General features: G+C 32.7%; 1 protein-coding gene across 1 annotated transcript; it reads left to right on the plus strand.

Annotated features, from left to right (window-relative positions):
* Positions 1-5687: 5687 nt before the first annotated feature.
* LOC108908816 (homeobox protein Hox-B6-like) lies at positions 5688-9504 on the plus strand (the record flags this gene model as incomplete). Its single annotated transcript, XM_018712961.1, has 2 exons — positions 5688-5851; positions 8968-9504. Coding segments are annotated over 2 exons (425 nt in total), but the record flags the coding sequence as incomplete, so codon positions are not given.
* Positions 9505-13076: the final 3572 nt, after the last annotated feature.

The raw sequence follows: 13076 nt of genomic DNA on the forward strand, positions 1-13076 counted from the left end.
TCTCCGACTTCTCATTGGTCGGAATAAAAAAGTGGGAGGTAAATTTTCAACTCTCCAACCTATTATTGGTTAGCGTGGACCTCCCCCGACTCTAGTTGATTGAAAACCGGTTTGAGGGCGGGGAAAGTGGTGGGGGGAGGAAAAGTGATGGGGGGAAAATTTTCAACTCTCCAACTTACCCTACTATGATGTACCTACTATATGAATTTTGTTTAGAATTTCGAGAAGAAATTAAAATAAAATGAAATATGAAACAATATACAAGGCGTTCCATTAAAGAAAAATCTACTTTATTTCGTCATGACCTAAAACCCTAAAACGTTTGTGTCTTGTGCTTTTTCGATATTTATCTTACATTAGGAGATAATCGACCGTTTCAGTACATATCAGGAACCCTGTATATTCCCAAATAGCACCTAATGGTTGATCTACCTTTATTTGGTCCATTTTTATTTATGACTAAATCTCACTTAAAATTTACGTAAAAATAAGGCAAGTGGGAAACGAGAAGACGTCAAGACGTAAATTGGACCAAATCATTCATCTCACTTCATGCGTTGGGGGTTACCTTTCTAGAATTGTCTGACTAGAATTCAATGATTAACCTAGAAGTCTAGAAGAACACAAACCCATCTAATATAAAGTGATGGAGTAGAATACTACAGTGCGAAGTATGTATATTTGGTCCTGAACATTTTTATACTGCCACAAATATTGTACGTTTATCTATTTTTCTAAGACTAACCGCTTCCTAGCTTTCCATTCGCACAACACAACCAAGTCGACGACTTGTTACTAATTTTAAAAGCTTTTGAAGGACCCCGAGCATTAGCAGCATAAATAAAAATAATTTCGATAATAGCATCAACTACCGTGAAATCTGCGAGGTTTCCCCTCTTCCATGCATGTTAGTATCTCTGAGGGTTAAATTAGGGTGTCGTTAAATGTATTACGATATTAAATTATCATGACAATAGCACAATCAGGGGTCTTGGTGATAAATACACTGCAAACATACGGCCCTTTTGGCCACAGGTTTTATACGCAATATGCTGACAAATTAGAGGAGGCCATGAATAATTATATAAACAGATAGAGGGCGAAGGACGCGAAACAAGTGACTAACGGACCTGCCTGCCTGGATCTTGTTTTATTGGCGATGAGGGAGGAATTGTTGCAAATTTCGCAAAGATAACGATAAAGGGGTAAGCAAGGCAGATATATGAACTAATAACAACAGAATGTCAAAAAATAAAAGAATGACAAAAACATGAGGTCTGGATGCAGGAAATGACGTCATAGCACTTGCAGCAAGGAAGAAAAAAAAATAAACTTATAAAATCAAGAACTGCATTAACAACAAATAAAAGAAAATTTGCGTGACGAAAGTCCATTGTATTATTGTACGGTGGCAAGTGTGAAGGGATAAGACATCTTTTTTAATGCAGTATAAACAATAATTATTTTCCTTTTTTACTAGTATAAAATGAATATAGCTTTTTAAAAATGAATATAGCTTTTTAAACGAATATAGCGTTTTTACCTTTTTAGTTTAGTTTAAATAACTAGATGGATTTCACAGGATCTAACGACACTGACAGTGTACGATAATTCAATAATCAAAGAAATCTAAATAAAAAATTTAGCTAAATTTGGAACGAATACACTGAAGATGAATTTTTCGAGACAAAACGTCTGAATCTGGTTCGGGCTGAGGCAGTAGAGTATTGAGGGTCATGAAGGCTTGCAAAAAATGTAATCAAATTTCTAGGGTCGTATTTAAAAAAATGAAGTTGATTGATTATGCCATTCGATAGAGGACAAAAAGTGGCAATCACAAAGTTTTTTTCATTTTTCAATATCACTTCAAACAAGGCTGAAATGAAACAAAAACGGATTTCCAAAATTTCGGTTTTATTAAGGTTGCAAATGTATTTTATGCACGATGGTGCTCCACCCCATTTCAGTTTAGCTGCACGTGAATATTTGAACAATATCTACTCAAATCGCTGGATAGGTCGAGGAGGCACTCAACCCTGGCCCCCGAGGTCTCCCGACTTAAATTCATTGGACTTTTTCCTTTGGGGTCACCTCAAACATTTGGTTTATACGACTCCAGTGCAAACCAAAGTTTGCAAGTAAATAACTAAAACATTGAATTTCTATTTTTGTATTCTACTTCCCTTAAGAATGTGCATATGAAAAGATGAAAACGAAGCAAGATATCAAAAAAAGTAAAACGACAAAAAAGTTGTATTTTTTATCGCATAATTAGAAAAACATATGACACCTAAGAAAAAGCAGTGACGTATCATGTATTTACTGATTAATATCAACAGGAGTGAGTCTCCCGGAATAGATAAAATAAATCAAATTACGTCAGAAGGCGTTTACCGTTTTTATAAACAAACATACCAAATTTCAAAAACATCGGAAGTAGGGCTCTCCAGATATTAGTAAAAACCTTGTATTTTCTCTAAATTTCAACACCCTGTATCTCCGAAACGAAGCAATTTCGGACATAGGTTTATAGGAACTTTCTTTCTTATTTTTGGTCAAGGAAACTCCCCCTGAATTTTTTCGCAATATTAATGGGACACCCTGTGTGTAACAATGTTTCCTATATTTAAATAAACAATATTTACAACAATTATAACTATATTCGAAGAATACGATAACATACTTTTTCTAATACCACTATGTATACATTATGTAACAATTTAAAAAAATATATGAGTAGATAATGATAATAATAGTTACATAAATTGACTATAATAAAAGCGATTTCAGCTTCAACTACCGCCGCCGTTATCCAGCGACCTAGTGTGAAATATTTACTTAGGCCTTTAATTTAATGACGAATTCATTCGACGTAAACGAACAAATGATTGACAAACACCGTCCGGACACAACTTAAAATCCAAACGAGACTGTTTAGAATTCCTTTCGTTCTAACAGCGACAATCGAACCCCCGATAATCCGGTTAGTTCATGCTCAAACACGGCCATGCAGCACCCATAAACTCTATCAACTTATTTCTATAATTGCGTCAAGGGCTCCCCCACGCGACGCCGAATTTAATTGTTTGGAAAAATATTTGCTAATTGCACGACGTTTTGTTGTACGGTGATTGAAGTAAACCGAGTGTAACTAAATATATCGCCCGTGAAAGCTAGTTAAGTAATACATAACGAATTGGTTTAATAATAATTTCACTGAAGTTCTGAATAGTTTGTCGCTAGGGAGTTACTGGTTTTTCGGAAAAACATTCAGAAATATTGATTTTGCCATCTAATAATAATAATAATTTATTTATACAGTTTAATTCACCCAACGGGAAGAAAACCTAAGTATGTGTATTGTGTACCCAGTCAAAAAAGTGTAAAATATGAATTTCCAATAAAATAACCTAACTGTATGGTTCACGGGCCCACGTACACCCGATTTCATAGGTCAATAGTGATTTAGTTTATTTAATTACAAACAATTGTATATCAATAATCACTATTCATTGTCAGATCATCAAGGAGTTAATAGCGGAGTGCCACAAGGGTCGGTTTTAGGTCCATTATGTTTCACGATTTATACCTATGTTTGAAAAACATCTATCTCACTAAAAAACACATTTATACGCTGATGACACACACCTACATTATCCTTTGGAAGAAAGTGCTATACAACAAGCTAACCAGAGAATAATTAACGATTTAAGTTCCATTTCAAAATTTACTGAACATATTAATGAGATCATTAGTCGAGCTTTTGGTTGTTTGAAACTAATTTCTTTTCTGATAAAGAACCACTTAGTAATGAAAATATAATTTTATTGCGCAAGGCATTATCCACTACTTAAAGTATGATGGTTGTTGTTCTCGGGCTAGACTCTATGAGGGCAGACCCGCTATCTGGATCTGGTATTCTTTTTCTAATACACTATCTCAGAGTACATCGTTTTACTATATTTCCTTTATTACGAGAATTATTGTAGACCCATATATTAAATTTTGATTCATTGTTTATGAAAAATTATTCTTTTTTACCTTTAAAGGATTGCAGGATGCTTATTTCCAAATATATAAATCGTTCTTTATACCACATTTACGCAATTAATGAAAAAAGTGTTTTTCAAAAACTGTCATCAAAAGTCGACATTTTCTTTAAATTTTCAGTTGACAAGGGGAGTCTTTTTTGCCACCTAGTTGCAAAATACTTTTATGTTCTAGAACGCCAAAGTCTTTTTCGTTCTAGAACATAAATAAAAATTTATGATTTTATTAATTGAACAATATACATTTTAAGAAATATAACATTTCAATACAAAACAGTAATTATTATAAACAGGACGATTACAATTTATTTTGCACTACATGTAAATTGAAAGTGCCGATAGTTTATGAGCTATCGTAGCTTTTAGTTCTGGGTGTTCAATGAGGCTGCTGCTGCATCACTGAAGTTAAATTTTGACAGAACTAATGATTCACACAGCAGAATTTTGACTTTTTTAATGATGTAATATCTCTTGTTATATAACAATTTTAAGTTTCCATAAGCACTACGTATACAATTATTTATATGAAGCTTGAATTTTGAAGTTGAATCCATGACTAATCCTAAGTTTCTAGTATTATTTACAGGTAGAATTTCTTCGCCACCAAATTTAATTTTTGCTCAAAATTAAGTCGTGCTTTTTTTGGGCCAAAAAGTAAAACCTATGTTTTCTTTGAATTAATGCTCAAACTGTGATCTTTTGATCATTTTATTACGTTAGAAATATCACAATCTTTAGGTGGGAATGAGTAATTTTGGGTGTCGTCTGCGTATAAATGTTTACATTTGTGAATTGCTTTTTGTATAGAAGAGGTGTAAAGCATAAAGATAAGAGGTCCTACAATAGAGCCCTGTGCCACACCTGAACATATTCTAAGATGAGTAGATACATCTTCCCCCATTTTAACGCATTGGTATCTATTGTGAAAATAGCTACGAAAAAATTGGATGGAGCCATTACTGAAACCAAGGTATTTAAGCACAGCAAATAGAGCTTCATAATTTAGAGTGTCAAAAGCCTTAGAGAAATCGATTTGTCAAAATTGTTAATTTGTTTTCATACACACCTCTCAAAATATCGGCGACAATATTTAATAACGCAGTTTCACAACTAACGAGCGGCCTAAATCCCGATTGAAACTGTGGTACAATGTTTAATTTTTCGACATGAGCTTGGATCTGTAAATCTACCACCCTTTCTAGAACCTTCCCATGGTAAATGCTCGTCTTCACTTTCCGAGCTCATTTTGAATTAAACACTCTTAGAATATGAATTGCAATATATAATTCTGACACTACTTTTTGATACAACTAATTTTCATTGTTTATTAGGTTGCTATCGTTATCGCGCCTAAACCGTCTTGACTCAAACACGGTCAAATAATTTCAAATATAAATCAAATTGTTGATATAACACAATTATTGCCTAATTTTATAACATTTTCGAAAAAATATTGTTTGCATCTCGAACGCGAAATACTTTTGCGTTCTTGTATGAAATAACTTCGATTCTTGAACGCAAAAGTACCATTTCGCGTTCTAGACACAAAAATAACTATGTCAATACTTTAAGAATACATAGTATTACTTTAAGTTTATATTTTAAATTTGGTTCACGTAAAATGTTTTTTTTTTGCAGGTTGTGGACCAGGTCACGCCCTTTTAGGTAAAACGAGACGACCACGAACTGCATTTACGTCCCAACAACTTTTAGAATTAGAAAAACAGTTTAGGCAAAACAAATATTTATCCAGACCCAAGAGATTCGAAGTTGCTACCAGCTTAATGCTGACGGAAACGCAGGTAAATTTATACCCAAAAAATTATTCAAAATACCTTCAATCCCTGATAATTTAATTAATGCGTATACATATAAATAATTATTTTGTCTCCGTAAAAGATATAATATCCCGCGTAAATCATTACATTTATTTCGAGAACGGATTTATGGCAGTGAGTGCTACTTTTATTTTCACATTAAATTAAAATCAAGACCCGTATTGGATTAGATTCCGGAGACGTGATAAATAGACGTCACATTTTGTGCAGTTAGTCATCGCAATCCTAAAATATGACTTCTGTCTGTTTGTTTGGAGTTGTTCTTAACTCGCCCATAACTCTTAGGAACAAGAAAACAGTTTTGATTCAATCTACTTAACAATAACTGTGAGCTGAGAAGGAGAAACTAATACGAAGGGGAATAGTTTGTTTTGCGGCGTTTATTTCTCCGAATAAATTCATGAAAAATGACATATACTCATCTTTTATTTGTATTGAAATTTCAATTAATAGAAATATCGACGTTACTAAATAAATATGATCACTTGCTGCACGAAAGTTTTTTTATTCAAGAATTATTCTGTTTTCAGCTGCTGAAATTGTGTAAAAAACAAAAAATATAAAAAGAGCGGCACAAACTTTAAGAGAGTGTTCAATATAAGAAAAAAAAAATCATTGTTTTCTAAAATTTTTTCATAAAATTTTGACTGTATTTCCAACATTTGGCACTTACAAAACCATGTCAGTGAATCTGAATTTCAGTTACCAGTGCCGTAGATATGGGAGGGTCAACGTCTTCTTTAATAGTGTCACTTCTATACCTATAACTTTTTTTTAAAGTAGGTACCTCTGTATATTTTGTTAAGACTACATATTTACAAAAAAAACTATTTTCTTAAATTTTAGAGTAAGTTGCATATTAATGATTACATGTTCCTTTTAGATAGATATACCTCAAGTTTTTTTTTATTAAATATGAAAAGATTGATGTACAAAACTATAATAAATAAACTTAGACATAAGTACTCTAAATTTTACGTTATTATAGCGCAATTAGATTTTTAAATATACAGTTTTTTTCTTAAAAATTTACTATTTCTAATTTCATTTCATACTTGATTAAATCTAAACTTTATTGTTTTCTTAATTTATTCTTGTTGTAATTTACGCATATTTCAAATTACATTATATTTTTGTATATCAAATAGTTTTAGTTATATTTTAGTGTTAACCTGTTCATTAAAATTATTTATTTATTTAAAAATATACTGCCCTGACAGACAATAATTATAGAGCGAGGCATACAAAAAAACGATTATATTTAAAATATACACATTTAATATCCTAAAACATAAAACGTAATATTATAAACGCTAGTCCTAAATAAATCAATGGGTGACTGAAGTTCCTTATGATTTAGACACATACATAGATGACGAGTATTGCATTACATTGCTGCGTGGAGTAGGTAAATATAATAACGTATAAGGGCGAGAATGAAGGGACGGAATATTGGATGTTATCCTGCGAAGTATATCAGGTTCATCTATGCTTGTATAAGAATAAAAGACAAAGGTACTTTCGTCGTAATACAATTCGTTCAAATTAAATCTTCATAACATATCAGACCTCTATCAGAACATGTCAGTATTTCTGATGAGAAGAACAAGTCACATAACATGTCAGGACATGTAGGAACATGTCATAAAATGTCGCAACATGTCATAACTTGTCGCAACATGTCAGAACATGTCAGTACCTCTAAGAGAATATATATATTGCCAAGTGTAAAGGTGAGATATTTAAATTATTTAATTTTTTTGTTTGACCTTTTTTAAACGTGAGTGACTAATATCTATGGGGTTCCAAATGATGGATACATACTCAAGTTTTGACCTAACAAACTCATTATACAAGAAGGAGACTGTGAAAACTTCTTTAAGGACTCCTTATAACGAAACCAAGACTTACTAGTATTTAGATATCATGTAGTTCATGTGAGGAATATCGTATCAAAAATGTCCCCCAAATCTTTAAATTCGGGACAACGAGACTTAATTTTTGCCTATATTATACTCAACAATGGGCTTAATTTTTCTTGTGTGTATCATAATACATTTTGATATGTTCAATAGCAGTTATTATTTTAATATCACCATATTATTCTTAACATATCTTTTTGAAGAACAATACAATTATCAGCAGGTGTAACAATGGTAAACAACTTGAAGTCGTATGCATATAAAAGAACATTATTTGGAAGATTGTCACAAATATCATTAACAGACGTATTAAATAAAAGTGGACCAAGAACTGAACCCTGAGATACTCCCGATGTGGCAAGAATGAGCCATTTTTTCTAAAAATTGTATTTTTTCCGTAAAACAAAGTAAAAGTCCGAAATCTAAAAAATATAAATATTTTAAAAGAGAAATTTGTTTTTTTAAATGTAAGGCTTTAACAAAGTGTGAAAAATATATCAAGAAAGTCATAGGTGTAAAAATTTTACGTTACGTTAAGGAAAAGTTTGATATCTACGGCACTGGTAGTTGAAAATCCCTCGTTTTGATATATATTTTCTCTTAAAATTGGTGCACTTCATTGTTGGAAATTTATATACCGGGTGGTCCATTAGAGTGATGAGTGTATTGGTATCTGGGAAATGTTTTAAATTTCTTTATTGTTAGGAATTTTCAAAATATAGAACTTCGTAGCAGCTTTTTGCAAAGAATTTTTCTGTGGCATTTGTCAGAAGAACCACCAGACACATACCAATTTCTAACTTATTAGTTATCATAATTTCAATTGCCCTTTTTCTAGTGTTTTTCGACACGATATTAATTTTTTTTTGTCCTTCTCCTACATGAAGCTCTTTTCATTTAACGTATTCAATATGAAACCCATATAAAATAAGGTTGAAAAGGAAAACATGATTTTTCAACGTGGAAACAGAAACTTGAATCTACAGTGAAATTATTTTCTAAATTTTATAGTTTCCAAGATACCAATATGCGCATCACTGAAAAGGTATAGGATTATATCAATGATGATAATAAGTGTCTTAAGATGCAATATAACTTTTGAAGATAAGAAAGAAACTACCTGTTGTAAATCTGTGAACATAATTTTGCTCTTTCTAGGTGAAAATATGGTTCCAAAACAGGCGGATGAAGTGGAAAAGAAGTAAAAAGGCCCACCAAGAGGCCAAGTCCTCGAAAGACGGGGAAACAACCAAACAGCAGTCCACCACTCCAAATCCCTCTCAGAATAACTTTAAACCAAGTGCTTCCATATCAAACCAAGAGAGCGCAGAAACGCCAGTACCCCTCATAGAGGCCAGTCAGAGTGACCTAAGAAAAATGCACGAAAGCGAATCTCTATACAGACCTTACGTTGTGTAAATAAATTAAGGTTGTTCGAATTATTTATTGATTGTTACATATTTTTATTTCGGAAATCATTATAATAGTATTAACTAACTATTATATTTGCTGGATAAAATTATAGTGAAACTTGTAAGATATTGTAAATATAAGAAATAATTTATTATCTAGTGGTAGTTCATGTTCGATTTCTCGCATTAAGTTATATGAGTACTACCTCATTATTTTTTACTGTTCAAAACTGTACATACTAGGACATAAATGAGATAAGTGAAGTACGAGAAATAAATTATGAAGAAGATTTGTGTTTTATTTCCAATACGGATTGCCTTAATTTGTGTCATTAATAAAAATGCTATAAAAAAGAAATCGTACCTATATAAACCATCAGGAAATTGCCTGTTATCAGTTGAGATTTGGACTTCAATTTCTGTTCAATGATCTTATCAGGAATATGTGTATTTTTATGTCTAGATTAACCAAATAGTCGGTCTGGTATTGATAACACTGTTTGATTTAGTTTGGTTTTTCTAAAATTATATGCTGCTAAAGAGCGTTAGAAACTTTAAAAACCAATAATAATAACGAGCGTTCAAATAAAAACGTGGTCGAAGTTGGCTCTGACACATTGGACGTAGGGAGTAGCTTATAGCGACCAACTTAACCTCATTTCTCAACGAGCTGTATAGCAGCTGTCAGTTTCAATAACGTTAATGACTATATAACTTTATTTTAAAGAATAATCGTGATAACAATAACAAACAATTAAAGGAGCTGCGGAAAGTGTCCCCCTCCTTGTTATAACAATAAATTAAAGCAGCTGCTGAAAGTGTCCCCCTCCTTGTTCCAAGCACTTTTCACACCTGTTCCTCAAAGAATTAAAGACATTTTCTAAGATGCTCGGGGTATTGTTAATTTCACGAATCTTGTCTATAAGTCGAGCCTGCAGATGGTTTAAATCAGGAATAGGCAGTTCAAAAATAGTGTTTTTAAGGTAAGGCCACAAAAAGAAATCACACGGCGTAATATCACATGACCTCGGTGGAAATTCATGTTCAGCATTGAGACTTATTAGTCGATTTTGGAAAACTTCCCTCAACATATTCATCGTCTCGCCTGCCGTATGTGCCCTTGCGCCATCTTGTTGAAAGTAAAAGTTTGTAATTTCGTTTTCTTCCAGCTGGTTAACAAAAGGAGCGATAATTTCTTCTCTATACCTTTGCGCAGTAAGAGTACCATTAAAAAAAATAGGTCCATAAATCCTCCTTCGATTGAGAGCACACCAAACTCCAATTTTTTGAGCGTGTAGAGGGCCCTCGACAAAAAAGTTATCTGGTTTTTCAGAAGACCACATTCTCATATTCTGTGAGTTTACGTAACCACTTAAATGAAACCAGGCTTCATCAGAAAAAAAGGTGATATTATGAAGTTCACCGTAGTTGTTTAAAAACCATTCACAAAATACAGCCCGTCGCGGAAAATCAACTTCATGAAGTTCTTGCTGACAAGTTAAACGATAGGAGAACAAACGCAAATCTTTTTTTAACACTGTGTGGCAGGTACCGACTGATACTCCCACCATTTGTGATAAAACACGTACAGAAGTTCTTGGCGCATTTTCCATTATTTGTTGGACATTTTCTTTTAATTCTTCAGTCCGCTTTTTAGGTCGGCCGCTTCCTTCTTTTCTTGTTACACTGCCCGTTTCACGAAAAACATTAACACAACGCTGAACTGCACTTTGGAAAAATTTGTACTCAACAACGCCGGGAAATTGATTTTGAAATTCTATGAAACATTCCTCAATAGAATACTTCCATATTCCATCAATCTTGCGTCCATTTCTAAAGTAGGACTCTATGATAAACACTTTTTTGTTCTTGAGAAAACACCATTTTAAACGCTTTTTAAAACGAAAATATTCAAATTGCTAGCGGCGATATAGCGCTTTGACAGATGACGTTTAAGTTCATTTGCTATACGCTACGCCCTACATCCAAATTTTCAGAACCAACCTGACCACGTTTCTATTTGAACGCTCGTTATAAAGAATAAGAAAAAATCCTTTTTCGTCGATATTTTTGTAAAAAAAAATCTCTTTTCAAAACAATTGAAAGTAGATATGCAGTGTTACCTAATAAGTCTTCAAGACTTGAATATGGTGATGATAAATGAGATAATACATGGATATCGTCATAATTTTTTGCGTAGTGTTGCCCATTGATATTTCCACAAAAACAGTATTTTCTGAAAGAGCACGGTATATTATATGTATAGAAAGAGTTATTTTTTCGATAGAATGATAAAATTGCAAAACCAATATTACACCAAACGATGTATTCGATATAGACAAAAGGCAAGGAAATAGACAGATAAAACAACAAAAAATAGAAAAAGCAATAATGAATAGATAAGCCAACAAAAAAACAACAGACTCGATAACAGACAAGGAGAAGACAAAACAACAACAAGACAGAGTACAGACAAAATATATAAAATGACAACACGGTAGAATAGACAAGAAAAGACAAAACACATATATGTAATAGAGTAGAGTGAATAAGAAACAAAGATAAGTAGAAATAAAATAAAATTAAATGAAAAAAGGCATACCTACGATAAAACAAGAAAAGACAAGCCAAGAAAAATGACAAAACGACATGATAAGGGAAAACTACATGAGAAAATTGTCGTAAAATCTTCAAAACAAACAGCCCGTTACTTAGAACTGCTTCTGCTGCTGCTACTGTAATCTGCTACTTTGTAACCCGTACTATTTGTAACTTCTACTTTGTAATCATTCCTGCAATGGATATTTTGTAACGGTTCCAAAAAACGGTTGCGAAGTAACGGTTATCGCTACTTTGCAACAGTTATAAAGTGAGTACTTTGCAACCGATACTTTAGAACCGTTCTTCGTAACAGTTCTTTGGAATTATTTCCTGGAAACCTTTCTAGGACCTATTCCTCGAAACTTTTGTGCGGAATTGTTCTTCGCAATTCCGCAGAGTTCTGTTTTCTCACAACCACATCCCGCGCATGTTTCCCAGAACCGTCAGAACCTTCAAAATCCTTCTCGTTAACCGTACCTCGAAACCCTTCCTCACAACCGTTCCTCACATGTGTTTCTCGGAACCGTTTCTCATAACCGTTTCTCGGAATCAATCATCGGAATCGTTTCTTGAAATCATCCATTGGAACCGTTCGGTGGAATCGTTTGTTGGAACCGTTCTTTGTAATCGTTCGTTGGGGTCATCGTCATGCAGTTCGAGTTAGCGAAGCATTATTTTATTTCCTCACCACTAATATTAGCCATTTTTATTCCAGTTTCAAATAATACCAGCACCTACATACTAGGAGTTAATTAAAAAAATGTTGTTTCTCACAAGCTCAATTTCTTGGAAACATTAAAAAAAAGATACATTGTTTGACTTCATTTGGTAAGATTTTTTTAATTTTGTTTGAATTAATACCTTTAATATAAAATAAAAAAAAATGCGAGAGCTAATAATACATGTTTTTTTTTTGTGAAATATGTAAATTTTATAGAATTTTATAAGAGTACCAGGAAAATTTATTGAATTTAGGAAAATATGAAACTCACTTTAATTTTCTTATCTATACAGGGTGATTCATTAATAATGGGACAGAGCTTATTGGCAGGTTGCTGACATCAGAATAGAGCTATAAAGCCAAACATGCCTTATTCGAATGTTGATCCTTTTCGATCTACAAGGTGTTAAGGTTGAAAAAATATGTTAGATTATTTGTAATATCTATATCTTAAGCATCTTTGAACCGACTGTCTTAAAAGTTTGTATACCTATGTTTTCGGAGGTAGTAATTACGAAAATGATAAATTATTT

The sequence above is a fragment of the Anoplophora glabripennis genome, unplaced genomic scaffold (genome assembly GCF_000390285.2).
Source record: "Anoplophora glabripennis isolate ALB-LARVAE unplaced genomic scaffold, Agla_2.0 scaffold345, whole genome shotgun sequence".
In the NCBI taxonomy this organism is placed as follows: Eukaryota; Metazoa; Arthropoda; class Insecta; order Coleoptera; family Cerambycidae; genus Anoplophora; species Anoplophora glabripennis.